Source organism: Pundamilia nyererei, unplaced genomic scaffold (genome assembly GCF_000239375.1).
Source record: "Pundamilia nyererei isolate P.nyererei 1_Seehausen unplaced genomic scaffold, PunNye1.0 scaffold00023, whole genome shotgun sequence".
Taxonomy (NCBI): domain Eukaryota; kingdom Metazoa; phylum Chordata; class Actinopteri; order Cichliformes; family Cichlidae; genus Pundamilia; species Pundamilia nyererei.
In genome coordinates this window covers 2,783,697-2,810,075 of record NW_005187424.1, presented here as the reverse complement: position 1 = coordinate 2,810,075, position 26,379 = coordinate 2,783,697, and the positions used below count along the sequence as shown (strand labels likewise).

General features: G+C 41.6%; 5 protein-coding genes across 5 annotated transcripts in view; 2 read left to right on the top strand and 3 right to left on the bottom strand.

Annotated features, from left to right (window-relative positions):
- atg4b (autophagy related 4B, cysteine peptidase) overlaps positions 1 to 4,452 on the top strand; it is an 8,978-nt gene extending 4,526 nt beyond the window's left edge. Inside the window, exons 7-13 of the mRNA XM_005727195.2 lie at positions 711 to 790; positions 1,069 to 1,265; positions 2,375 to 2,453; positions 2,596 to 2,741; positions 3,226 to 3,282; positions 3,388 to 3,481; positions 3,748 to 4,452. Of these exons, the coding sequence (XP_005727252.1) occupies positions 711 to 790; positions 1,069 to 1,265; positions 2,375 to 2,453; positions 2,596 to 2,741; positions 3,226 to 3,282; positions 3,388 to 3,481; positions 3,748 to 3,821 (727 nt within the window). The 3' untranslated portion in view covers positions 3,822 to 4,452. The remainder of the gene's footprint in view (positions 1 to 710; positions 791 to 1,068; positions 1,266 to 2,374; positions 2,454 to 2,595; positions 2,742 to 3,225; positions 3,283 to 3,387; positions 3,482 to 3,747) is intronic.
- On the bottom strand, positions 4,348 to 8,631 carry dtymk (deoxythymidylate kinase (thymidylate kinase)). Its single transcript, XM_005727196.2, has 5 exons — positions 8,263 to 8,631; positions 8,057 to 8,165; positions 5,835 to 5,925; positions 5,540 to 5,737; positions 4,348 to 4,672 (listed from the first exon to the last, which is right to left on the bottom strand). The coding sequence occupies exons 1-5, from the start codon at positions 8,573 to 8,575 to the stop codon at positions 4,547 to 4,549; spliced, it is 837 nt and encodes a 278-aa protein (XP_005727253.1). The 5' UTR covers positions 8,576 to 8,631; the 3' UTR covers positions 4,348 to 4,546.
- Positions 8,632 to 9,643: 1,012 nt separating this feature from the next.
- agxta (alanine--glyoxylate and serine--pyruvate aminotransferase a) lies at positions 9,644 to 13,531 on the bottom strand. Its single transcript, XM_013909371.1, has 11 exons — positions 13,366 to 13,531; positions 13,032 to 13,224; positions 12,273 to 12,337; positions 12,081 to 12,181; positions 11,935 to 12,005; positions 11,762 to 11,846; positions 11,581 to 11,679; positions 11,420 to 11,489; positions 10,155 to 10,250; positions 9,928 to 10,056; positions 9,644 to 9,831 (listed from the first exon to the last, which is right to left on the bottom strand). The coding sequence occupies exons 1-11, from the start codon at positions 13,522 to 13,524 to the stop codon at positions 9,724 to 9,726; spliced, it is 1,176 nt and encodes a 391-aa protein (XP_013764825.1). The 5' UTR covers positions 13,525 to 13,531; the 3' UTR covers positions 9,644 to 9,723.
- A 1,098-nt stretch (positions 13,532 to 14,629) lies between these two features.
- Positions 14,630 to 18,493, bottom strand: LOC102211553 (allantoinase, mitochondrial). The gene is made up of 11 exons (XM_005727194.1): positions 18,320 to 18,493; positions 18,017 to 18,168; positions 17,425 to 17,539; positions 17,165 to 17,311; positions 16,986 to 17,031; positions 16,757 to 16,850; positions 16,420 to 16,606; positions 16,190 to 16,328; positions 15,002 to 15,174; positions 14,902 to 14,934; positions 14,630 to 14,802 (listed from the first exon to the last, which is right to left on the bottom strand). The coding sequence occupies exons 1-11, from the start codon at positions 18,464 to 18,466 to the stop codon at positions 14,653 to 14,655; spliced, it is 1,383 nt and encodes a 460-aa protein (XP_005727251.1). The 5' UTR covers positions 18,467 to 18,493; the 3' UTR covers positions 14,630 to 14,652.
- An 810-nt stretch (positions 18,494 to 19,303) lies between these two features.
- The window catches only part of LOC102211270 (tetratricopeptide repeat protein 39C-like), an 11,585-nt gene continuing 4,509 nt past the window's right edge, over positions 19,304 to 26,379 (top strand). Inside the window, exons 1-9 of the mRNA XM_005727193.2 lie at positions 19,304 to 19,902; positions 20,645 to 20,693; positions 21,539 to 21,667; positions 22,114 to 22,228; positions 23,355 to 23,715; positions 24,648 to 24,816; positions 25,104 to 25,197; positions 25,296 to 25,403; positions 25,495 to 25,604. Coding sequence (XP_005727250.1) covers positions 19,751 to 19,902; positions 20,645 to 20,693; positions 21,539 to 21,667; positions 22,114 to 22,228; positions 23,355 to 23,715; positions 24,648 to 24,816; positions 25,104 to 25,197; positions 25,296 to 25,403; positions 25,495 to 25,604 — 1,287 coding nt within the window. The 5' untranslated portion in view covers positions 19,304 to 19,750. The remainder of the gene's footprint in view (positions 19,903 to 20,644; positions 20,694 to 21,538; positions 21,668 to 22,113; positions 22,229 to 23,354; positions 23,716 to 24,647; positions 24,817 to 25,103; positions 25,198 to 25,295; positions 25,404 to 25,494; positions 25,605 to 26,379) is intronic.

The following is a 26,379-nucleotide window of genomic DNA, read 5'->3' as shown; positions in this document are numbered from 1 at the left end:
CCCCCCCTCTCCCCCATAGTTTTCTTACAGTGAATGGCAAGCTGCACATAAATACTAGCAGTCTCCCAATGGATGCTGATTGGTTGGTTAATCATTTCTAACGTGAAGTACCCCTTTGGTGTACATTTTCCAAACAAATAAACATACTGCCGGTCACCAGGTCTACCCGTTGATGTCTGAACTTGACCTTGAGTTCAAGGTCACCAGTATTTGTACTGGTTTGAGATTTTTCATAGATGCACCTGCCTTTCAAAGTCCTACATCGACTTGTTTTGGAGATATCTCATTCACAACTTTGGTGTCCACGCCACTTGCCTATACCCCGTCTATACGTCTATACCCCATAACCCTTTTATGTCTGAGGGGTAACTCATATGGATGTAAAAGAAAGCGCTGATTCGGATTGTCAAAAGTGTTGCTGTCAGGAGTTTGCTGCTAAAGTGAATTACGGTGCTGTGACATCACATATAGTCTCAGAATCGTATTTCACGCTAATCAAAACCCAAAACACAAAAACGTTAGAAACACGGAACCACCATGTTTTGAAACTTGATGAAAAATTTCCTGTTTGCCCCATGAAATTTACACCTCCATCAGACTGGCTCACAAACCTCCCAGTGGACCAGGAAGTCCAGAGGGTGGGCAGTTCTCTAGTGTTTTGGAGCGCTGGGGTAAAATTAAAACGTGTGACTGTGCTGTTTTGCTTTCAGGAAGCTGGCGGTGTTTGATACGTGGAGCAAAGTAGTTGTACACGTGGCGATGGACAACACTGTGGTCATCGAGGAGATCAGTGAGTGCAGCTGTGTTGCAACTGTGGACTGTTTACACAGTTCCTGTTTGACCAAATCTAACAGTTTCTGTGTGTAAACATCTACAGATTGATATGAGTCTCTGCAAAGAAACCAAGTTCATCCAAAGACCGAGTTATGCTGCTACTTAATTTACCAGTAGCAGCATAACTCTACACAGACCTAATTTGTATCTGGTGTAGTTTTCCTTCACTGTATTGTACTGGCAGCATGGTCGACAGTAATCTGAGTAATTTTTTTTGTGATCATTTTTCTGTAGAGCGCCTTTGCATGCCCTGGCTGGATGCTGCAGGAGCCTATGGAGAATCGGAGGGAGTTGGGGAGCTTAATGGATGCCTGGAGGGAGCGTGTGCCATGGCTGAGGAGGAGACGGCGCTCTGGAGACCTCTGGTACTGCTCATCCCCCTCAGGCTGGGCCTGAGCGATATAAATGATGCCTACATTGATACCCTCAAGGTGAGAAACTAGCATGTACAGCATAATGACACAACTAATTCTGTGAGTAGTTATGGCCATTGTATCATGAAAAATGAGCACTGTCAGTGCAGATGTGATTTGCAAAATGGGAAAAATGACAGATAACCACAAAGAAATGACATAATGACGAACTGTAGATTGTGAGGCATTTAGAAATCAGAAATCCAATACTGTTAAGGAGAATCACACATGAAGGAAGTAGCAGCGTAGAGACCTTAGAAATCAATGACACTGAGCCCAGACTACAGCTGATATAACTGTTGGTGAATTAAAGTGGGCTCAGGCAAAACTATTCTAAACTACAAGGCAAGGGAAATGACAACCAATGAGAGCAAATGATACAGTTGACTGACACGCAACAGCTTGGTACACACATTTACAGACGGTTACCTAGGCAACTGGAGCCTGGAGCAAGTGTGACCAACCACCAGTCAGAAAGTCATGCAGGATGTCTGTCTTTGGATGCTCTTTTATGTTAGTGACCAGGAAAATAACTATTTAAAAGTTACGACAGTCTGAGCATGTAGTGTCCTCGGCTTTTCAGTCAGATAATGGATGTAGTCTCCGTGTGCCTGACTTTTATCCGTACTAAAACTCTAAAAGGGTTGTGGGTAGTGCAGATGCCTGTTTGGGAACAAGATAAATAATTCATCAGCAGTGCCAAGATACAAAAGTATTCAAAAGCAGCTTCTGCTAATTTAAATCTCTATCCACTTCCAGAATTACAAGTCACTTCCACAGATTCAATAATCTCAGTGCTGTAGAATTTATGTACGGCCTCCCACTGCCCGCTTCTCAATCCCAGCGTCTAACACATGGAGTAAAAAGCACATCTCTGTTCAGCTGAAACGGAAATAAAAAGCTTCATTATTAATTTAATGACCCCTCATGACTGACAGCATTATGGGATCAACAATGCAAGAACGGTACTTGAATAAAACTCCCGTTAAGTTATCATAGATTTTAATTTAGGGAAAGGGATTTTAAGGAGACATTCAGTGCCAGCATGGTGTATATATATATATATATATATAAGCCAAATTCAGCCACAGCTGGGGTGAGATAAACCCTCTTGTCTCTTTTCACAGCAATGCTTCATGCTGCCTCAGTCCCTTGGTGTTATTGGGGGAAAACCCAACAGTGCCCATTACTTCATTGGTTATGTCGGTATGTCTAGTCTCTGTGTTTGTGAAATAAACTGTGCATTCTAAACAGCTCATGTTCATCATGTGATTCTTTTTTTCCTTCTCTTCTTAAACACCTTCATTAAGTTACCCGCTTGGGTCTGAACACGTGTTTTTGTCCCCAGGAGAAGAACTCATCTATTTAGACCCACACACCACACAGCCTGCAGTGGAGCCGTCTGAAGACAGTCAGGTCCCCGATGAGACGTACCACTGCCAGCACCCACCCTGTCGCATGCACATCTGTGAACTGGACCCATCCATCGCAGCGGTAGGACTGCCAGGGAGAGTTTGACAGTGCAGAGCTCTTAGAACAGTCTTCGTCTCTTAGACCAGCAGTCCCCAACCTTTTTTTGCGCCACGGAGCAGTTTATGTCTGACAGTATTTTCCTCCGTACAGTAAAGAGGATAATAAAGGGGAAAACAGATTACCCACTAACTAAAGAAAAAGATCCATAGCTGAACCTTCCATTAGGTTAACAGATGTTAACAGATCTCATCCCAAGTTTGTCCAGCATTTGTTGGAAAGTATGAAAGAGCCTGATAAGGCAGTGGGGGCATGTAAAGAGCTAGTGGAATAACGATGGGCTTGGAAAAAATGTCATGCTGTGTCCAGATGCTGCCAAAGACCTTTCAGAAGTGCCTCCGGCTGATACAACAATCAACAGAACAACATATCGGATGACACACAGGCTGTTGTGTGCAGATATGAATATTAATAGTTAGACATAAATGTGTTTTCTGTGCTCTTCCAGGGTTTTTTCTGCAGAACAGAGGATGAGTTTGATGACTGGTGTATGCGCATAAGAAGGGTGTGTCTCTCTCTGTCTGTAACATCAATTTTTGTTTATTACAACTTAATAAAGGCATCGCTGTGTTTTTGGAATATCGCAAAAATAATTGTCCTTGTCTTGTAGCTGTCCTGCAACAGAGGGACCCTGCCTATGTTCGAACTCGTAGACAGCCAGCCCTCTCATATGGTCAGCGTGGACACCCTTAACCTTACTCCTGGTAAATATACTGCAAATTATTTTCTTAAATATGCTAAAAACGAATTCAACTCTGTGAGGGGAGTGTTGTAGCTACTCTTTAGCTTAGGGCCAGTGGCAATAATGCTACACTGATTGGTCGTAAAGCTCACCAAACAAGAAAATGCATGACAGCAAGGAAGATGTGTGAATCCCCCCTAAAGATAAATAAAACACTGTTTCTGGAGTCTTAACTCACAGAGTTAATAAACATTAATTTAAATTTTTCTTTTAAATTTTCCTTTGCAGATTTCTCAGACTCAGACAGGTTGGAGCGATTCTTCGATTCAGAGGACGAGGAATTTGAAATCCTTTCCCTGTGACGAACATAACGAACAATGATTTGCTGTTCTCGATGGCGGACGGAAGATTCACCGTGTCTTCTCTGAATCAGAAGGGAAGCCTGAGTGAAGGAACGTGAACTGGAAAACTCTTGAGCCAGTCCAGCTCCAGTGGTGTAGTCAGTGTGTGGCACACAGCCTCCGAATGCTCCATCATTGAGACTGCCTGAGGGAGGGGAGGGAAGGGGTGTGGAGGGGAGCTGTAGCAGGAGCTCAGGATAAATTCTGTATGCACATCTTCACATACACGTGTTTCCATTTAAGTCTTAACACTTTTAAATGTTTCTTCTGAAGTGATATGGTGCCTTTCCCTGACTCCATTAGTAAAATTGCCATAACAGTTTTATGTTGTGTAGAAACACGGTGCGGTCATGATGCCCACGGCTTACGCGGTTTGTCACTAATAACTGACGTCTGTAACAGCCTGTAACGAAACCAAATTTAGTCAAATCTGAAGACAAGTTGTCTTAGTTGTATCCTCGCCAAGTCTGAAACATATACACTCATCCATTGGAAGATTATTTATTTAATCAAAGCAGTATATAGGCAGGTGACAGAACAATAGTTATGTAAAAGAATGAAAAAAGCAAAAATAAAAAGAGCTGAATTTCAATTTGTATAGCTCTCTTGACTTGTACAAGTGTGGGACGTAATATTTTACTCAAGTAAACGTGTGGGATGAAGTTTGTGGGGTGCAGGAGAGGACTTTAGTTTTTAAGAGTTTCACTCCAGAGCTCTCCGAGCGGCAGGTTCTGTGCTTTGTTGATGGCATTGAGGCTGTGGGCTGTGATGTCTTTGTGAACATTTTCAATATTCTGTGCTGCATCGATCACCTGAGGAAGAAAATTTCGATAATTAGAACAAATCGGCGACTTTAGTCTTTTTCCAGATAGTTTAACGTTAATAAGATGCAACGAAGAGACTGTGGAGGTGCTTTCACACAGGAGGCAGCATTGGAGTGCTTGCAGACACCGCTGCCACAGTTCAGCAAATATAAACTTGGACTGCCCTAAAGTAGAAAGAAGACATCCAGCAGACAGAGTGGAAAAGTTCATATCAGAACCACAGGAGGAAAAGACTTCCTTGGAAACGGGTTTCTATCCAAATAGATGCAGCTGTGGCGTTTAACAGTGGTGAAGCTTTGCCTGTTTAGCTCTTTGCTCTGCAGCTCGCTGATTCTAGTAGTGAGCACAGCTCGGTGCATGATACATCCTGTGTGAAAGCCCCATAAGAGAACCTCAGACTGCTTTCATAACTTTGTAAAAATGAAAACTATCCAAGAATTCACATTCTGAATTCTTATTTCTAGAACAATAAATAACACTAGGCCCAAGATAAAGTAAGATAAAGCATACTCTCATTGTTCACTTCAGTCATTGCAGTGCAAGTCAAGCTTTATACTGCTCTCACCAACACCTGTCAGTGTGGAGTGGACCTGATGAAGACAGGTGGAGTAAAATAACGCTGGAGGTGGTAACATGATACATTACTGTATGTGATGGCACAGACTGATCAGGAAAAGGAAGCCAGTGCAACTATAAAGACATGAAGAAAAGCTGTTGGTGTCGCAGGCACGAAATAGAGTTTAGGCGGTGCTTTGCAGCTGACAGGTGGCATCTGATCACACAGATATCGGCCCGATGCATCCCCGTTTTAAACATCCTGTCGGAATAAATCTTCCATTCAGGCTTCCCTCATACCTGCCAGTTTACTGTCTGATCCTTCATCAGCTGTTCAAACCGCTGTTGCACTGTTCTTTGGAAGACGCTCGTCTCGTATCTCTCTTGCCCAAACTGTCCTCTGAGAGCAGCCTCGGCCGGGTTCAGCTGCAGAAACATTACGAGGTCTGGCTTTGGCAGTCCCACATCAGGCTGCATGCACCAGTCCAGGCGGAAGCCCTGAAGAAGACAAAAAACCTCCATCTGTCACGCTCGACTGCATGTTGCAATACCGAACTGATGGATGGAGTTTGAAAAGCAGAATAAATGCACTTACCGGCTTAGCGCTGGTGAAAGCAACTCCAGAGAAAGCATACCTGTCTACAACCAGAGTGATGCCTTGCTCCAGCTTCTTCTTCATTAAAGGCCTGTGGATTAGAATCTGTTAGGCTGTGTAAAGACTTAAAGGAAATGAAACAAAAATGTCAGCACATTTGATACAACCAGCAGTGTTTGCTGTCGTGTTTGCCAATCAGTCCATTTGCACTTAAAAAACTGGAGAAGGAACCAATGCAAATAAAAATTTTAAAAAAAAAGCGTGAAACTGAACTCACCACTATGCACTTTTAAGGACCTGTGATTTATAACATTCATAGCATGAAGTAAAAAAAATGAACATGGCTTATCTAATTGTACTAAACTTGCTGTAAAAAAATAAATCAGCTGATTCTGAGGTGGGAAGCACTAACTGATTTTTTTCATAGAATGATTTTACTTTTTAGGAAACCTTAAAAATGTGATATTGATTTAGGAAATATTTAGTTCTGCATCAATAAACAGCTAGTCCTTTCAGCCATAAGGCTCAAAGCCTGTGTTAAAGGGTCTCAAACCATTTTAATTCACGTGCCACAGGCAGCCCAGTTTGATCTCAAGAGGATCAAACTGCTACAATTATCTGCAAATCATGACTTTGATTTTTTTTTTTCATTATAAAAAATAAATAAATTCACACGTAATAAGCTATTGATTCATAAAATTCACAATGAACTTTCTGGGGTGTCCTATAAAAACTAACATCTGAGTTTTTCTTCACAAAAAAAAAAAAAATACTACTGAAATAAATTAAACAAAGCCATCAATACAAATCACTGGGTTTCTGCTTTGTTAGCGTTTTGCTCAGAATTTGTCCCTTCATTTTTTAAAAAGAAAGACAAGATCAGAAATCTTTGCTCCGTCTTCATCCACCCGTTTGTCTGCTTTAGGTTTTACACCTGACATTAAAACACTCGTCCAGCTGCTGATCACACTGTTGGGTTTTATTAGCCTGGTGTCTCCAGTTGAGCCAGACCATTAGTGTTTAGGCAAAGACATTTTGTTTTACACATATGCAGGTGTTACATTCTGTAAAATGCATTATATATATGATTAAAATAATTTAACTGCAATAAGTATACACCTTTCATTACACCTTTGATTTTATGTAGTGTATAGCCTATATAATAAAAATTAATGTAGCCCAATAACTATAAAAACCAGAAAGCTACAGAACATGGGGCGGTTCATTTACAATCACAAGTCTAACTTACGTTTCATAGTCATTTTTATATCAGAAATAATCTGATTGTTTTGTGCTTGAATGTAAACAAAATGCCAGAAATCTGCACTGTCATCAACACATTTATCACCAAACATTTAAACCTAATATTTCATGTTTTATTAGGTTAACCCTCTGGGGTCCAGGGTATAACTGCCATTTTTTAATAACAGCTTGATCTTCTTTTGCCTTGCTTAGTTTTGTATCATTATTTTCAGCACAACCTCACATGTCTGAATTTACAGTTATTTTTTCATTGCTATACTGTAATAATACATGTGATCTGAAATCACAAAAAAATATGAAATCAGAGTCAGCAAAAGTTTATTTTTTACTGTAAAAACCACAAACATGTTTAGTTAATTATTTTCATAACTTGAAATGCAAATTAAATTGTACATTTTAAAAACCTATGCACAAATTTTGTAAACAAAGACATTTACAGAACAATCAGATGCCACACAAATTGATTGTGCCAGTGAAGTAGTCTGTCTGCCACAAAACACCACAGGCCTGCAGGCCTGACAATATGCAGTATATTCAGTTTTAGAATTTATATTCAGTGTTAATTGTAGCTAGGCTCAAGGTGTTAATGCTAGCTTCTTTTAATAAACAACACTGTCATATGCAAATTTGAGGTGGCAAGAGAATATTATAGGGTGGCACCCCTGTAGATCCGCCCCTGTTTAAGACTGCATGAAGTAAACCTAAAGCACTGAAAAGTCCAAACATGGACTGCTTCCCATTTTCTCTGTATCATTCCTCCTGTAGTGCCTGTCATCAGAGTAACTTGGGAACGTGTCACTTCCTACATGTTAGCTCGAGGATCAGTCCACTGACACTGATTTGCAGCCAATAGGAAGCCGACCTCAGGAGACCTGATTAAAGGTACTGAACACACCTGAGATTTTCTTTCCGCACAGATTTTCATTGGCACATATGTTCACACTAACGTAGAGTCTTACACCATCTCCCAGCGGTTTGCAGAGAACAACAAGTGCACCGTGTGGTCCTCCAAATCACTCTTGTTCTCCAGGTAAGCCCCAATCAGCTGTCCGATCGTCGTGGTCCTGTCTGCATGAAGAAAACCGCCCCGGGACAACACGTCAGACACGTTAAAGCCAGAGGAGAACTTTAAGCTCCTTCGGTGAAAAACGGAAAGCATTCTCACCGGGGAATCTCATCATCTCAGCCGGCCTGCCGCTCTGCTGCAGAGCTTGAACCAGCTTGCTGCACTGCGTGGTCTTCCCGGCCCTGTCCACCCCCTCCAGCACGATGAGCGCTCCTCTCTTACCCGCCATCTCCGACCACTGTCCGTCAGTGCTGCGGTGAACGTTGCAGAAACCACGAACAAACTGAAGCCAAGCCCTAGAAACAGACCTGTGCCCTATCACCATTTGCCGCCTTTTCCTAAAACAAAACGTCAACAAGGAAACACAATGACGCACTTCCTGTTTCATTTCGTCACGTTTCAGCCAGCCCATTAGCTCTCCGACTGCTGCCCTCTACTGTTTACCCATCATCCCCCTTCACAGATCATTTAGATTTTGCCTACAACACCGTGTAAATACTCCGTCAGTCTGTTTGAATTAGAATATCCAAGAAAAGCAAAAATGCAGGAAAGAAAACTCCTACAACTGCTCCAATATCTATGGAAAACTGCTCTCTACTTCCTTGGCTGTACTTAGAACTTCATACACTTAATCACAAGCAACAGTTATGCTGAATAAAACATGTTTTATTAGCACAGGGCAATTTACTGGCTGATTCACCTGTGATTGTGCAATGTCCCGAAGTTCGCTCTCAGATTGAACCCCTCCCCCCTGTCAAGTCTGTCAATTCAATGTCATCAGAAAATCTCAACAAATCACAACAGCAATCTCCTTGAGATGCTTCATATTAGAGATTGATTTATATAAGGTAATAATACGGCGAAATAAGATGACAACCCCTCCTATAAGAGTTGGCGTTAACTCTCCAGGTATCTGATAGTCTGGATGTCGTTTTAAAAGATATTCCCAGATTTGGTGTTTTGATAATGGTGGTGGATAGCAAATAGACACAAAATGTCCCATAACTGTTTAGTTGTTTTTTAGAGCTGGAGGTCATAAAGACTATATATTTTTATTGTTTGCTATCCCTTTTTTGTCCCTTTGTGTCCGGTGGCACCCTGGAAGGGAACACTCCCATCAGGATGAAGGTGATCACTTAAAACTAATTCCAGCTAAATACCCACAGGTCCTGTAAAAGGTGATATTCAACACCTTTCTTTTTCTGATAGTATGGAGGGAAATAATCTGTTTCACTCCCTTTGACACGATGAATGAAATTAATCATTAATTCTTAGTTAAATAATTAGATAGATAGATATATTTATTAAATTATAGCCTATTGATACGTTGGTTTGTTCTGTGAATGAACACAGCAAAAACAAAAGACCATAAAGCAGATGGGAGGGGGTGGAATAGGTTGTTTCCCATTAACAGAGACTGTCATGACAAGTTACTGTATTGTTAAAAATGTACTTAACTGCAATTTATGTATGTATTTAACTTTAATATTTAACTGCACAACACATGAGCACCAGATTTCATCCTTATGGGAAAATGATCTTTACAGCATTAGACACGTGTTACACTTTGCTCTTGTGACAGTGTTTCAGAGCATCTTTCAGTGCTGCCAGCACCATATCGACGTTCTCCCTGCTGCTGTTACATCCCATCAGTCCCACGCGGAGCACCTGGAAAACGACAAAAACATCCAATGTAAAACACACAGGCAGGAACAAATGTGTTTGGATGATGCATATTGGCACTCGATCATCATTTTCTCCTACCAAACCAACTGATGGTCCGAGTCCCCCAGAAATCTCCAGATTGTGTGTTTTCATTATGTAGCTTGTGATCTCTTTCCAGTCATATCCATAAGGAGCAACAATTGTAGTGACTGTTGGTAGCCTCAGACGCTGTAACAAACAGCTCATTATTTAATCTTATATAAGAAAGAGCTGCAAGTTTGATGTAAATTCCCATACAGATTATTATGATTGTTCTAAAAACTTACCTTTTCTTTGACAAAAAGCTTGAGACCCATGCTCTCCAGGCCAGCATGGAAATATTCGGCTACCTTCAGATGTCGTTCCCATGAATTCTCCAAACCCTTAAAAAAATTGAATTATAGAATTAAAGCTAAAAAATTCACAGACAATTCGCAGACACTAGGGAGCTGCAAGTCCTTTACTCATCAACCATATCTCAATTTTCAGAGTACTGATCACAAAAGTGTGCTCTACAGCTGTGCTGTGAAGCTGCATGTTCAGCTAAATTCTAATGCTGGGTGACATGAGTATTTAACAGGTGAAAGTGTTTCATGTTCACTCTTAGACTAGTGTGTTAGCACTTTTCATATTAGCATTAGGCACACAATACCAAGTCTGGTGGGAATGTCACGTTGTTGGTATTCCAATCAAAGCAGTGGATAAATTAAATTTTGGCCTGATAACTGTTGGAGACTATAAATATAACGATCCTAAAGTTGGTAGGATTAATTCTCTGAACATGATCATCAGTACAAGGCTGAAATATTTTAGCCTGCACAAAAGCCAAACATTTGTTCACTCATTAATTAATTATCTATTAATGAATTCATACACTACCGTGTGGCTGTTTTGACAAATTGCCCCTGACATCAACACTCTTGGGATCACTTAACCAAGTAAACCCCTCCACCATGGATCTAGAAAGCTGTGGTGGTTTGGGCATCTAACTACAAAAGCCACTTCCCTCTCCTCACCTGAGGAGGTGGCTGAGGGCTGTCTGATCATACCTGCTTAGACTCCTGTCCTGCAACTCAGACTGAGATAAGCAGGATAATAGATATTTTTCCCCCTCTATGGGATTCCCAAGACAGTTACTGAACCACATAGGATCCAGCTGCTTAACTGGAGCTTAACTGTATGGGCCATAAGAAGTGCTCAACTGGTGGGAGGTGTCTGCAGATTTCCTCAACAAACTGAGTTCTGCATCTGCAAAGTTTTGACTGCTGCAGCTGGACTAATTATTCTCTCTTTTTTGATTCAAGAAAAGTGAGGGGTCTATATTTCGCATTCACTCTGCAACTCATCTGTTTAATAAAAGTCAGGATTTTAATTGAAAATGTGACATTTGCTTAGTGACACCAAATGTTTTAGCTGCAGTGCTTTTATCTCAGGTTTCCACAGAGGAGATACGCTCTGTTTCCATTACTGTATTCTGTGCTTCATTAGTTAATTGCATAAAATGTTAAAACTGCAGGCTCATGAACCCTTTTAATTGCTAGACATGTCTCACCTCTTCAACAAGGACAGACAAACTTTCCCTCAGAGAGTAAAAAGCAGTGACAGGACCTGTGTGGTGATATCTATGAAAAGAGACAAAGCAATACCAAATGATCTTAGTAATAGGTTAAAAGTGAGCCTGAAACACGGTCCAGTCTGCAGAGAAAGTCTTACACTCTTGATGGCTTTCCATCACATCCCCAGTAGTTTGCCAGCCAACTCAAATCCAAGTAAAATGACACGGGCTTTGTCCTTCGGCTGAAGATTTTTTGGCTGTGGATAAATTTACCTTTAAATACTTATGGTACCCTATTATTCTGAATGAATAAAAATGATAAAAATGTGCAGTTCTTACCACGCTCTCTCACTGAAGGAAATCGGTGCTGTACCTGGTGGGGCATTCAGAACCTTTTGGGAGCCTGTATACAGGATATCTATCTCTAAAAGTACAAACATCGACAGAAAAATCCACATATATTATTTCATAAAATAAAGACTGGAAACATCTTGCAGGATTTTTCAGTGCACCTTGCTGGTCCATGTAAACAGGGGCTCCTCCAATTGATGCCACAGAGTCAACAAGAAACAGGCAGTTATACCTGCAAGCAAATCACAAAACACCTATATCATCTGTCTAGCTGCAGATGTGGTGATGGCAAAGTGCTGTGTCTTACTTATGGCACAGCTGTCCGATGCCATCTAAAGGATGCAAGACTCCCGTAGAAGATTCTCCGTGTGCCACAAAGAGCAGCGCAGGTCTGTGTTTGGATAAAGCCTGCGGTGAGATAACAGTGTGATTACACAAGTGGCAGCAGTGACAGAAATGATTAAATTAGCCTGATAGCTGCAGCATCAGGAAACAATACCTTTTCCATCTCTTCAATAGTGAAGCAGCCACCAGGAGGAGCGACTATAGTGTTTACTCTCGCACCTGCAGGTTTGATACACATGCGTTTTTCTTTATTAACTGTTTTTTTAATTACACCAATGAAAGCCACCTTAAAAAGACAGCAGCAGTAATACTCTGTATTTTTATCATCAAATCCTGTGGAAAGACCTATGGGAGATTATTTAATTATGTTCCACAATGCTCCGTTATTTTCCTAAAAGTCAGTATAATGCACTGCCTGACATGTTCGTTACTGTGGACATGCTGCAAATACTAGAGCAGCTAATGAGTATTTACCATAGACTGCATATATGGCTCATGGTTCCCTTATTGTATGACCTCAGTAAAAACCTTTCTCAGGAGATTATAGGTTCAGCTGCTAGCACAACATTAAGTTAATGTTTTAAACAGCTATGATGGCGTCTGTGAAAATGTTCAGCTTGACTTGCAGTGTGCTTTGGTGTCATGCATGTTGTGCCTGTCACAATTTGTGTAACCTGGAACTCACACAATGGCCCAGGTGGAGGCACAGTTGCGTGAGAGAGACAGTTTCTTAGGCGATTTCAGAGATTAGCAGATGGCACACATCAACTTTGCCGTACATTTGGAAAAGGCGTGAAAGTATTCCACAGCAAAAGCTCTTTTTGAACAGTGCCCATCTGTTGTAGGAAATTATATTTTTGAATTTGGTTATCTTCCAGGATTTGTTAGGTACAAATGATACAATGAGCCTTACCTATCCTCTCTGCCATCTCAGCTGCTCTCTCTCCCCAGATTCCATTCACAGCTACAAGCACGCTTTCCCCGGGCTCCACTGCATTGAAGATGGCGCACTCCATAGCACTGTGGCCGGTGCCACTCACAGCTAGAGTCATTTTGTTTTGAGTCTGGAACATATACTGGATCCCACTCTTGATGTCGTTCATTATCTGTAATTGAAAAAGGGCCAAGTTTGGTGTAACGAGTAGCGATCTATCTGATGTTAGAACCATTCCCAATCTTTGTCTAGCACAGACAGCATGCAACCCAAATATAGATCCTAGTCATTGGTGTTAAACCTCTGAAGTTACCTCGAATATCTCTGGATGCATGTGTCCAATGACAGGGTTAGCACCAGCCTCCAAGATCCGTGAAGGGACGTTTGAAGGTCCCGGTCCAAACATGTGACGATAGGGAACAGTCAGAGGTTTCTGCAGGCATTTTGGTGGCGGTACAGAGATGGACGACATGTTCCCAGCAGTGTAACAAGCAAAACAAAACCACAAAGAGCCGTGGAACCAGAGAAACCACACCTCAGCTTAACACACCTCTCTTTCTGACCAGTGAGCATCACAGGTCAGAAGACCATCATAACATGTTCTGCTTTTATCTTTCTCTTCTTATGTCAACACTTGTTGGTCTCTCTGCGTAATGAGCTCGTGTAGTTTGATGTGTTCTCATTTTTCAAGATAAGCAAGTGATCCTGCATGTCCCGAGATGTTAATCATTGACCACCAACTGAGTCTCAGGTTTAACTATTAAACTGCAGTGTTCCTAAAACATTAACAGAGTTTGTTTGCTAAAAAAAAATTCACTTTGTAAGATGATATTTTAAATGCATTAATGAACCTTAATGAAATCTATTACATCTCGGGTCATTAAGAACCCAACAATTCTCTCATAAGGAAATAGTTGATGAGGAGAAACTCATTTTTACCAGGATGAAATCTCCTGTTAAAACAAGACTCACAGTGGACAGCCTTCTACTTTTAAATATCCTAGGAACCACAATTAAATCAGCAGTCTGTGAGTAAAGTGCTCTATTGGGAGAGTATGGCCCTTTAAGATATTTGTCATTATTCAAGACCTTGTATGTGAGGAGAAGGATTTTAAATTAGATTCTGGATTTAACAGGGAGCCAATGAAAGGAAGCCCATATGGGTGAAATATGCTCTCTTTACACTTTACTCCCTGTCAGTCCTTTCACTGCAACATTTTGGATCATCTGAAGGCTTTTCAGGGAGCTTTTAGGACAACCTGATAATAATGAATTACAGCAGTCCAGCATAGAATAAATAAATGCATGAGCTAGTTTTTCAGCGTCACTCTGAAAAAGGATGTTTCTAATTTTAGAGATAGTGCACAGATGAAAGCTTTTGCTTGAGTATTCTTTTGAAGTAAATATGCGGTATCGTAATTACATTTTTCTGTGCAGTTAAAATGCTAAAGTTCAGCAGAAGTTTTAGTTTTTTAAATGACCCTTAGGCCAGTTTTTGTTTTCCATTATTATGAGGTCAATAACTTTTTAACCATCACTCAGTGAGAATCAGTGGTGAATTGAATATTTGAGGTTTATTATGACAGCTTGTCATTGTGCTTCACAGTTGGGCCTGATTTGTCTTCTGAGGGATGAGGAGATGCTTCCCCAGAGGTTCGGCGCAGAAGCTGCCATCTTCGTACACGAGCCGTCCCCTCAGGATGGTGGCGCGCACGGCCCCTTGCAGTTTGAGGCCAAGGTAAGGAGTCAGCTGATTGCACAGTCACAAACAGCAAACTGTTATACAAACAACACTCGTCAACTCATCATACAGTGTTTCTGTTAAAATTTTCTCAGTCATTGTATTTACCTTGTTTTTATGATGTATGTTTTCTTCTTGAATCTGTGAAACACAGCAAAGGATGAAAGACGACTGCCTCAGGATATGATGACTGTTTATGGTTTCTTACCTCAAACTCTCTCTCTGGGTCCCACACGACCAAGTCGGCATCATAACTGGGGGCAAGGCAGCCCTTCCGGCTGTCGAGGCAACACAGCTGAGCTGTTTTTTGGCTCAGGAGCCTCACAACATCAGGGAGCTGAAAACCTCGTTTACTGGCTGAACTCCAGAACAGAGACAAGCCTGAAAACGATGAGAGTAATAAAGAAGATCACTGAGAACTGAACTGAGACTAATCAAATCAGAGTTTTTCCACTCCTTAATTCTATTTGTCCTTTAATAATAAGATTGTATGAGGCGAAACACTGCGTATCACTGTCACGAGACGTGTTGGTGTCAGACTTTGACCGCTCTCTCACTGAGGCAGAACAGTAAATGATTGCTTTAAACTGGAACTCGTTCATGTTTACCTTCCTGTGAACTTTGACTGACTGTCAGTGATTGTCAAAAGCATTATGGGGGATATGTGGGGGCAGGGGGCAGCTAATCCAACCCAAAAGAAAAGAAGCATATCCCTGTAATATTCCACGGATTAGAATTCATTTGTAATCCATCCATCCATTTTCTTCTGCTTATCTCATTCAGGGTCGGGGGGGTTGGAGCCTAACCCAGCTGTCATACAGTGAGAGGCAGATTACACCCTGGACAGGTCACCAGTCTGTCAGAGGGCTAACACACAGAGACATCATCTCTTCTATTCATATCAACTGGTTGATTCTCACCAGAGTGTTCACTATTATACGAGGTACTATAAAAGTGCTGAAAGTGCTGTGATTATAATTGTATTGTCTGAAACACTACGTTATGTTGCAGTAGTTGAGTAGAATAGTTTCTCCATCTACAGTTATTACTGATGCGAATGCCTGTTAACAATTCCCATTACTGTCATCCAAATACAGTTTTGGCATTTGGTCTTTCCATTGCACCAAACAAATACTTGGAAAGCTGCAGCAAGACCTCCTCAGGATACAGAACAGATCACGCATCTGACATGACATTAATTATGGAGGAGAGAGGCTTGCTGAGGCAGCAGTAACTGCAGGCAGGTGGCATCAACTTTGCCGGTATGATATGCAGAAGGGGTTGATGTAGGCTGCTGAGGTCCCGGGACCGTGGCAGACATTAAGGTCTGCCTGCCTTTTTGATAGTTGCTACTGAATATTAAATATTCTGCATCTGTGTTTGCACGAGTCAGTACCAAACTGTAAAGAAGAAATCCCTCCCCAAGCCTGTGTGAAGTCTCCACTGTCCAGTTTCTTCAAGTCGGTGGTGCAGGGGGAGTGGTCTGAGACCACCATGTCAATCTGTCCAGCTTTCAGCGCAGACCATAGCTGCTCCTGGTGGGGAAAAATCAGTCAGAGAGTAGCTTTTTGTTGTTGTTTGCTGAAAATAGTCAACTTTGTGTCTTCTGTACATATGATTGTTTACTCGGTTAACAGATCCTCTGATGGGTGGGCAGCACTTAAATTGCGTGGCCCCTGCAGGTATGTCTTCTGCACACAGGCTGAGATAGTGATGGGTGGTCTCCACAGTCAGAGGAGCTCCAGCCTGCCGTGCTTCCTCAATCAGTTTCAGTGGCTTTGCAGAAGACAAGTGAACTATGTGGCAGCGAACCCTGGAGCAGGGATATTATAAGAAACATCAGCATCTCCCTTTGGTTGATTTTCTTATGGAATGACTCTATTTTTTCCTGCTACACACAGAACCTATACAAATATATGAACTATGATATTATGGTTATTCGTTAACATGATGATTTTCTCACCTGTACTGCAGGCAAAGCTCTGTGACAACACGAATAGCTTCGGTTTCCATGACGTCTGGCCTGGACCGCAAGAAGGTGGAGTACTGGCAAGGGTCTAACATGGGGTTGGGTAAGAAAATATCAGTGTTTATTAGTGTAAAAACAAATAAAAAGGATAAAGGATGAATGAATTTTGGACACTGACTACATTATATTAAGTATTTTCATAAAACACTGTAATGATTGTTACCACCAGTCTCTCCTTTTCCTTCCCAAACGTCCCTCTCTGCATGAAACTGGAGGAGACAGGAGAAAAAGGCTTATTTTTTTTTATTTCATCTGGCAATGTTCTGTGTGCAAACTAAAGGCAAATCACACACAGAGTAAGAGAACTTAATGTTACATAAGATGTTTTGGTTTGTAAATTACCAGCAGGACGCTTCCTGTGCCTTGCAGCTGCTTCATGGCTGTATGTAGATCGCTGTCATTTACATGGGGGAACTCATCCACCCCGCTATGGATGAGAAAACACTTGAAGCCAGCCACTCCAGCCTGGATCATTGGACGTAGATGGAGCTGCAAGGAGACATTCATGGAGCTTTTTGCTTTAGTCTTGTTTTTTTTTGTTTGCTTTTTTACAACCTGGCCTGTTTGTAGAGTTCATCATGCTAAAGCTGTGCACACATTACCTGATTGCCAGGGACCACGCCTCCCCAGAAGGCTACATCCACAAAACACTTCCCTGTTGCCTCCCGCAGCTTCTCGTGAAAATTTCCAAGAGTTGTGGTGGGAGGGATGCTGTTTCTGTGTGAATAACAAAGGCCTGATGAGAGCTTCATGTCTACTGTTTAAAAAGAATCTTTCTAAAATGGTCCCAGGCCAAAGCTAAAAATCATTTCAGCCATAGAATAAAACATAAAACTGATAAAGAAGACATGTTACATTACTATTACTTTTTTCATTACTTGTGCTATATTTAACCCGTCAGGCAAGACTGCATCGTTATGTTTTGTTTTCTAGCTTTAAACTTTTTCCAGTTACCCTAAACTCATTCACTGTAAGTATAATTCTTAGAATAAAGTGTTGCTCACAAATTAAAATTTCAGCCTTGACATTTTAAACCAAGCCATTGACGTACAGTGCTTCTCAGATTCATTTTGATGTTTGCCTGAGGAAAACAACATTTATTTTGCAGTCTGTTTACCCTGCACGCTCTGCCAGTGACCTTGTCTGATCAGACTGCAGGGACTGATTTCTGAATTGGTGAAGTCTCCAACTTACAGCGGCATGTCCACAATCGTCGTCACCCCTCCGGCTGCTGCAGCTCTGGTGGCGGTCCAGAAACCCTCCCAGGAGGTACGGCCTGGTTCATTCACGTGAACGTGGCAGTCTACAATGCCTGGCATCACCACGCTGTCACCCACATCCAGCACCTTCCAACCACAGAAAAGTTTTTTTAAACAATGCAATGAATCAAGCATCTTAGAGAAATAAGATCTTCAGGAGTGTTAAATCAGTGAATTACAATTTTACAGACAGGCGAATTATCCTGAGCAGTGTTCTGAGGAGTGAGACCCAGCTTACCTGACAGGCCACATCCTCAGAAAAGCTGCAGCTCGAGACTATTTCATGTATCTTCCCATCCTTTATAACTACAACTGCAGGACGTACTTTGTCACCATCCAGCACCCTCGTACTCCTCACAGCACTGACTGTTGATCCGAGTTCCATGTTTCTTTTTTATTGACTGTTATTGAGTTGAGTACCCTAGACTCTCACTAATATTCCTCTGAACTCTAGATAAAATCTGAGCAGCTCAGTTGCCCTATGTGGAGGCACAACCCTCTACTGAACGGGCTTATTGACCCTTGTTTGGCCACGTGACATGCAGGGCCAGTCATGCACGGTTTGTATGAAATTTCACAAGTAGGACCATAAAATATACTGATTCTAGAGGACATATGACAAATTGTGAGCATGTTGAGTGGTGTCTGATACTGCATGTACTAATACTGATACTTTTTCTTTTAAAGGCATTTTCATACTTCATGTTTGAGACAGATTTTTTTCAGCTCCATTTAAATATTTCATTTAACATATTTCAGGGGGCTTATTTGAATGTCTGAATATAGTATAGTAATAGATATGATGACCAATATCACTTTTAAAATTAATTCAATTCAACTTTATTTATATAACGAAAACCACAACAGGAGTCATCTCAAGGCACTTTAGGTAAACGGGCTACAATAATCTATTATTTGTTTGATCGTATTTTACAATGAAACGGATTTAACTTAAAAATGTAGATTTACACTTTTTTTTTTAAACCGAATCAGTTTTGAGCACACATCTGCGCCGATTCTGACAAGTATTTAAAAAAATAAAAATCTCGTGCGCAAATCCGACAGATGTGATCCTCCTCACCTGTCATCACTGCAGCCTGCTGCTGGCTTTGGCTGTCTGTGGGCGTGGGGTGAGTGTGAGGGATGGAGGCTGACAGGATTCAGCTTGAGCAGGCCTCGCCTCCCCTCATCCCTTCATCCTCCCGGCGATGCGCTGTGCGTTATGACGCCAGGCCGTTTGACGAGCGCATTACGTGGGGCTGTCAGAGCAGCACAGCAGCCGCGTTATGTAATGCATCGGGTGTTGCTGCACGGATCTCAAGATCTGGAGGAAAACTGACGGATGGCTGATTTGGTAACAAATAACCGCGTGCCGGCGTTTGACTGAGCTTACAACTACAATGCTAACTGTAAACTGTAGGAGTGCAGTGTGATAGAGCCTGATTGGGACATCGGTGCCCATCCCTGAGGTGCACAGACGTCTGGAGCCTGCGGAAGCTGCACATCTTTTTTTTTTTTTAGCCGGCCGCTGGCGCGTCTGTGTTCAACGTGTTCTCTTATCTCAGTGGAAATAAACTAATGCGGGTTTGGCTGAGGGAAGAAACAACATCGTCTTTTGTTCTTTATTGCGTTGGTTTGAGCCAACAGCCGCTGAGCTGTGGTATAAACAATGGCGGGTCCCGAGCAGTCCCAGCAGCAGCAGCAGCAGCAGGTAGAGGAGAAGGCAGAGCACATAGATGATGCTGAGATGGCTCTGCAAGGCATTAACATGCTGCTCAACAACGGCTTCAAGGAAAGCGACGAGCTGTTCAGGAGATACAGGTAATTATTTTGCGCATTAATCGCTGCAATCTTGCTGAAGCCTACAATTTAGTGAGATTTTTTAAGTCTGAAACATTATATACACAGTACAGTATGTCCCTATGGATCCACATATACCTCAAACGGAAGAATATTTTTTAAAGAACTTTGCTATCTTTGAGGATCTGTCTGATTTATGTCACCACCTTTAAAATGGAAGTCATAGCACTAGAGTTGAAATTAAGAAACCAGGTGACAGATATAAAAGTTAAGAAATCAAAGAAAATGTTAAACGATGTCAGTTACTTTATTACTGTATTTTCTATCATGAAAGTATTTGGTGATTTTGTAGTACATTGTAATAAATGTAAATCAGTTTAAATGTATTTTAACTTATTGGTCGAGATAAAAACATTTTGGGATTTCAGCTTTAGCTCTGAAGAGTCGTGAAGGATAAAGGATATTTTTTCAGGCACAACAGATTAATGATACTTGTTTGTTGCAGCCCTACGTGGCCTCGCTAAATGTATGCACTGAGACACTTGCATTTTCCTCCTTCCATGTCAGACAGATAGTCCTTGGCAGCGGTCATGACAGCTTAAGATGAGACTTGTTTCTGCTCTGTTTGTGCCAACAGAAAAAGTTACGGTCTGCAGCTCCTTTTAAAAATGTTCATCTTGGTTTTGCAGGACACCCCAAAAATACACAAAAAGCATAATAAAGATTTTTTTTTCTTGTTCTCTGGTTTTTTGTTTCTTCACAGGGGCCAGAGCCCATTGATGAGCTTTGGGGCCAGTTTTGTCAGCTTTCTGGTGAGTTTTCTTAGCCAGTAGTCCAAAAAGTTGGTAGAAAAAATAGCAATGCACTGAAAGAGGTGTAAAAGATGCAAGAGCAGAGTTAAAATAATGGCCATCCCATCACAGTTCACCCAGGTATTAGGACCTCATTGTCACCACTACATCCTCTCCTTTGATTTGCTTTTAAATCCATTAACATAATGGATGCTTCCTCCTCTCAAGATCAGCATCACTCTTGCAGTGAAGCACATTACTGAAATGCTTCAATAATGGCAGAAGGAGATTTTTCACAGCATGGTTGTCACACACACACACACACACACACACACTCACAGACACTGCTGTGTCACTCCCACTCGTGTCGACACTCGCACAGCATGATGTCATCCTCTGTCCCCAGATGCTAAATGGCCCTGAAGGCTGTTGGGGGTGCTGACATCTGACCAATCATTGCAGGCACTCACACATGCCCAGTGGCATTTAATGCACCATGCATAATATTATTACAAGCTAGTATAAAACCACAAAATTAATTTCTTATGTCAATGTAAGAAATTATTCTTGTTTTATATTTAGCATTTCACCCTGTGTGTGTATTCTGCTGGGCTGCATCTTTTCAGCCATCCCAAACACAGCTGCACAGATGTCACCGTGTTCCTCCATTCATTATTTTGTAGAAAGAGCCCTTTGTCCTTTCCTGCTTTTAAAGCTATTACATAATGCTCCTTCACTCTTAGATTGTAAGCTAGCTAATGCATAAAAATGCCTTACAAAACAATACAAATTCATATCAAGATAGTACTAATGTGAAGCAATGAAATATCACCAAACAAGGACTTTTTTCCTGCCTTTCACTGCAGAATGCCATGATGACATTTGAGGAGGAGAAGATGCAGACTGCCTGTGATGATCTGAGGACCACTGAGAAACTGTGTGAGAGCGACAGCGCTGGAGTCATAGAGACAATCAGGAACAAGATTAAAAAGAGTGTAAGTGCAACGCTATTTAAAAAAAAAAGAATTCAAAGTGTATATTATGGGGCTTTCTGGAGGGTGCTGAAAAAAAACTGTAGACTAAACTGATAAGAGAGCTTCCATTAAATTTGGGGCTGAACTGAAATCCAGAGATACTGTTAGTAGAGATTTAGATGGATTCCACTGTTGCTGGCATCTTCTTGTATCACGGCCGGTACAGGCTGCAATCCAGATAACTATGTTAGGATCCTCAGCTTTAGGCGTAATGATGCAGGCAACAATGAGATCATGCCAAACTCACTCGCAGATTCAATTAGTACTCCTGGGAAATTTAATCAACAAACTGGGTGAGGAGTGGAGGGTCATTCAGGAAACTCCCCGTCCCTCATGCCTGCCAACCGCTGGGGAAACGAGACGCATGCTGGCAACTAAAGACGTGTGCCTGTGTGTGCGTGTTACAGATGGACTCTCAACGGTCCGGCGTTGTTGTCGTGGACCGCCTGCAGAGACAGATAATCGTCGCCGACTGCCAAGTATACCTTGCTGTGCTCTCTTTTGTCAAACAGGAACTCTCAGGTAATAAACAAAGAACCATCACAAGCCGGTATGATCTGAATCTGCATCATTCATGAAGTAAACCAGTGTGTGGGAAAGTGGGGGGTTAGATTGCTGTTGGTCTATCATGACTAGGTTTGCTTGATTGTTGAACTTGTACTTGACATTATAATTCTGATTACTTTGCATGATTCATTAACTTAACGAACCTGTGGGATGTTCTTGAACTTTAAATTTAACTCAAGTGAAAAGCTAAGAGAGGTGCAAGTGGTGACAGACACAGGGTTGGATGTTAGTGCCCTCAGAGGAAGAGTCTTGTTGTTTTGGTTAGTAAAGCCTGTCTTGCAAGTGCAGTAGATGGTCCATGCTTGTCCACGACCTTCGGTGTAAGCGTCTTACACCAGAGGTCAGGCAGCAGACTCACCTGCCTTGGCGAATCTGTATAATAGCATAGATCAGAGTGATGGAGATTTGTCACCAAACACCCACTTACTCAGATGAGTTTTGTTTTAAAAAGTGTTAAGCGATTAATGAAATAATAACACAGAAATTCAGCTCAATGGTTCTCAGGTGATCCTCATTTCTTATGTAATTTGCCGCCTGAAAGATGTGAGAGTGCAAATGTCTGATTCTGTCAAGATTAGACGTTCAAAGATCTGTAGCACGGAGTCTGTGTAATATCCATGTGAGACTGTGTGAGATAGTGCAAGTAACTGGAGAGTTCGCAGTGATTAAATTGTCATCTTTTGTCCTGTTCTCCTGCACACTCTACCAGCTTCTTCTGATTCTCAGCATTTTTGTTACAGATCATACACCAGCAGTGTATTTCCAGTATTTCCAGCAGTGAGAATCTTGCTACAGCAAGCTAAATGAAGTATAGTTGTTTCTGGTCTGAAATTGACACAATTTGGCACTTAATAAAGTTAAATATTGAGTAAATGGTAAGAATTTATAGTCAGGCCTAAGACTTACTTTCATGGATGGGTTGTTGCAATCAGTTAGATAAATTAGCAATAAATTCAAAACCATAACAGAAGATTTAGAGTTTTTTATAGTTGTCTTCTGGGTTTCTGGGTTTGTTCTTCCACCTCAGCATGTCGGTGCAGAGCGTCCTCCAAAATATCTTATTTCCTGTTTCCACTGACAGCGTATATCAAAGGAGGCTGGATTCTCCGTAAGGCTTGGAAAATGTACAATAAGTGCCACAGCGACATCAGCCAGCTGCAGGACGCCTATCAGCGGAGGTCCTCTGGGAACCAGGACTCCCTCTCAGCAGACAACGCCAACCACAATACACCCGTGGAGAATGGTGTCACAGCCGAAGCCCTGGACCGCCTCAAGGGCTCAGTCAGCTTCGGTTACGGCCTCTTCCACCTGTGCATCTCCATGGTGCCGCCACACCTGCTCAAGATTATCAACCTGCTGGGTTTCCCTGGGGACCGACTCCAGGGCCTCTCCTCCCTTATGTATGCAAGCGAGAGCAAGGACATGAAGGCCCCTCTAGCTACGTGAGTGAGCGGAGGTCTTACCGTTTATTACATCAGGCTCATTTCTACAGCAGGAACTCCGAGCAGAAGTTTTATATGTGAGCAGCTCCCTAATCTGCTGTGTCAGACCCTCTAATTCCATTGCAGAAAATGATCCATAAAACTAAACTGAGGTGACATATTTTGTTAGTTTAAACAACATAAATCTTAACAACAATAAAGGGAACAGAGATGGTTGATGGTTGATATCTGATGGTGACATTTCAGTGTAAAAATACTGCTATTTGAGCAATGCAGCTGCTGTTCTTCATCATCTTTTAGAAATGTTTTGTGCAACAAGCAAACAGTGCAGTTTTTCATCGGCACTCAGAAGTACCTTCATGTAAGCATGTACCCTTTCCCTTTTTTTAAAACAATCCTGAAGAGGTCCAGTGGAGGCAGTTACTGTTACTCAAACAGCATGCAAAGATGCCTGCATCCCTAAAATGGCCCACAAGTTCCTGCGGTAGAAAATTACCTTTAGGATAATAATATTATTATTAATAATAATAATAAACAAATGAGGAATTGCTGAGTGGTTCTTAATGGTTCTGTTTAAGCTTAATCACTTGTTAATTATAGCATATAGTAAAAGATCGTCACATACGAGTTCTTCTTTTCCCCCTCTTCTAAATTTAAAACAGTCTCACCAACGGTCATTTAACAGCTATTTTGTGGTTTTTGATTACATAACATAGAGCTTGTTAACCAATCAGGGTCCTCTCTTCACCCTGGAATAAGCAGCTGATAATAGAGTCTCACTAATAGGTTTATTTGAGAGCTGCGTGTCAGCTTTGGGAATTAATTTTTAATCTCAAGTTTTAAGCCACATTGACAAGACGTTTATAAGCTTAATTCCATTTCAGAGCTTTAGACTGACCACTCTGGGCTCAATCTCCTGTTTTGTTGCTCAGGTTGGCCCTCTTGTGGTACCACACCGTAGTGCTGCCTTTCTTTGCTCTGGAGGGCTCGGATACGCATGCAGGGCTGCTGGAAGCGAAAGCTATTCTGCAGAGAAAGTCAGTGGTTTACCCCAACTCCTCTCTTTTCATGTTCTTTAAAGGACGAGTCCAAAGGCTAGAGGTATGTAACCTTTCGGTAATGGTCAGCGACAGATCAGTCAGCAAGTCCATATTAGCTGCAGATGGTTTATTTGTGTTGTGCTCCATGAGAAATTCACAGAAGTAGAGTAAATACCATTCACCTCTCTGTGTTTTGAGCACATGCACTTAATATGCATGTCAGACGGTTCATTAACTCGCCAGCATCTAATCAACCACCTACTGATCCCTCACCCAGTGCATGCATGTAGTCTGTCTAACATGATTACCGTTACCTGTTGGTGTGTGTGCTCTCTCCTCTGTCCCCAGTGCCATATCAACAGTGCTTTGGCCTGTTTCCACGATGCATTAGAACTTGCATCAGACCAAAGAGAGATCCAGCATGTGTGTCTCTATGAGATTGGTACGTGTTTCCTCATCAGGTTAGTCGTGACATACTGGCTGTTGGCGCAGACTGCAGTGATAGATTAATTGCACTCTGCCTGCTTTTCCTTGAAACAGGCTGGTGTAGCATGATAGAGCTGAACTTTGAGGATGCATACAGGGCATTTGAAAGACTGAAGAATGAGTCTCGCTGGTCACAGTGCTACTATGCGTATTTGACCGGAGGTAGGTCTGGCATACACTAACAAGCGACACTGTTAGGATGCTGTTCCTTTTGCTTTAGCTCCTAAATGGTCCTCTTTGTGTGTTTTTTCAGTGTGTCAGGGTGCTTCAGGAGACCTGGATGGAGCAAGTGGAGTTTTCAAAGACGTGCAGAAGCTCTTCAAGAGAAAAAACAACCAGATTGAGCAGTTTGCTGTGAAAAGGGTGGGCACTCTGATGACACCTTTTTATCTTTTCTTTCTTTTACAAAGTGTAGAGCCAGTTAGGGTCACAGGTTGCGCTTCACTGCACAGTTGAAGTCAACTGTGACATTTTCACAGGACAGAAGTTACATCTAGTACCTGATTTAATTCATGGATGGTACAAAACATGAACATAGCCATCACAACTAATGAGTAGCCACATTATTCTTAGCCAGCGAGCATGCCCTGGATAAGCCTCATTTCTATAATGATCATATTTTACAAGCTGGACTTGTATTCAAAATGTTTTATTCAAAATGACTGTGAGCCTGTGAGGACGGTGTTTATTGAGGTCAAAGGAGAAAAGAGCCTACACCCATTTTCCTATAGTCTTAAATACAACTTAGAATAGAATACAATAGAATAGAAGGACTACTTTACTGTCATTCAGCAAAAACAGACAAACTGCACTGTCCTCAGCATTCATTCATGTAAAACAGTGCAGGAACAGTGTTTCTGCCACCCTGGGCACCACCTGGTGGACAGTAGAAAGAATGCAAGACTAAGGTGACTTGCTTTCACTTTTCAGACTCAGAGGTTAAAACCATGTTTATAAAATTTCGTTTCTATGGATTTTTTCAGCACCCTGGTGGCTTGTGAAGGTACTGCATGTGGACAGAAAGGCATTATTTATAATAAACTAATAACTTAATGCTCATAAAATAAACCTAGTGTATATAAGTTAAATAATCACTTCTCTGGTCTTAGACCTCCAAAAATATTTTGTTTTTATTTTG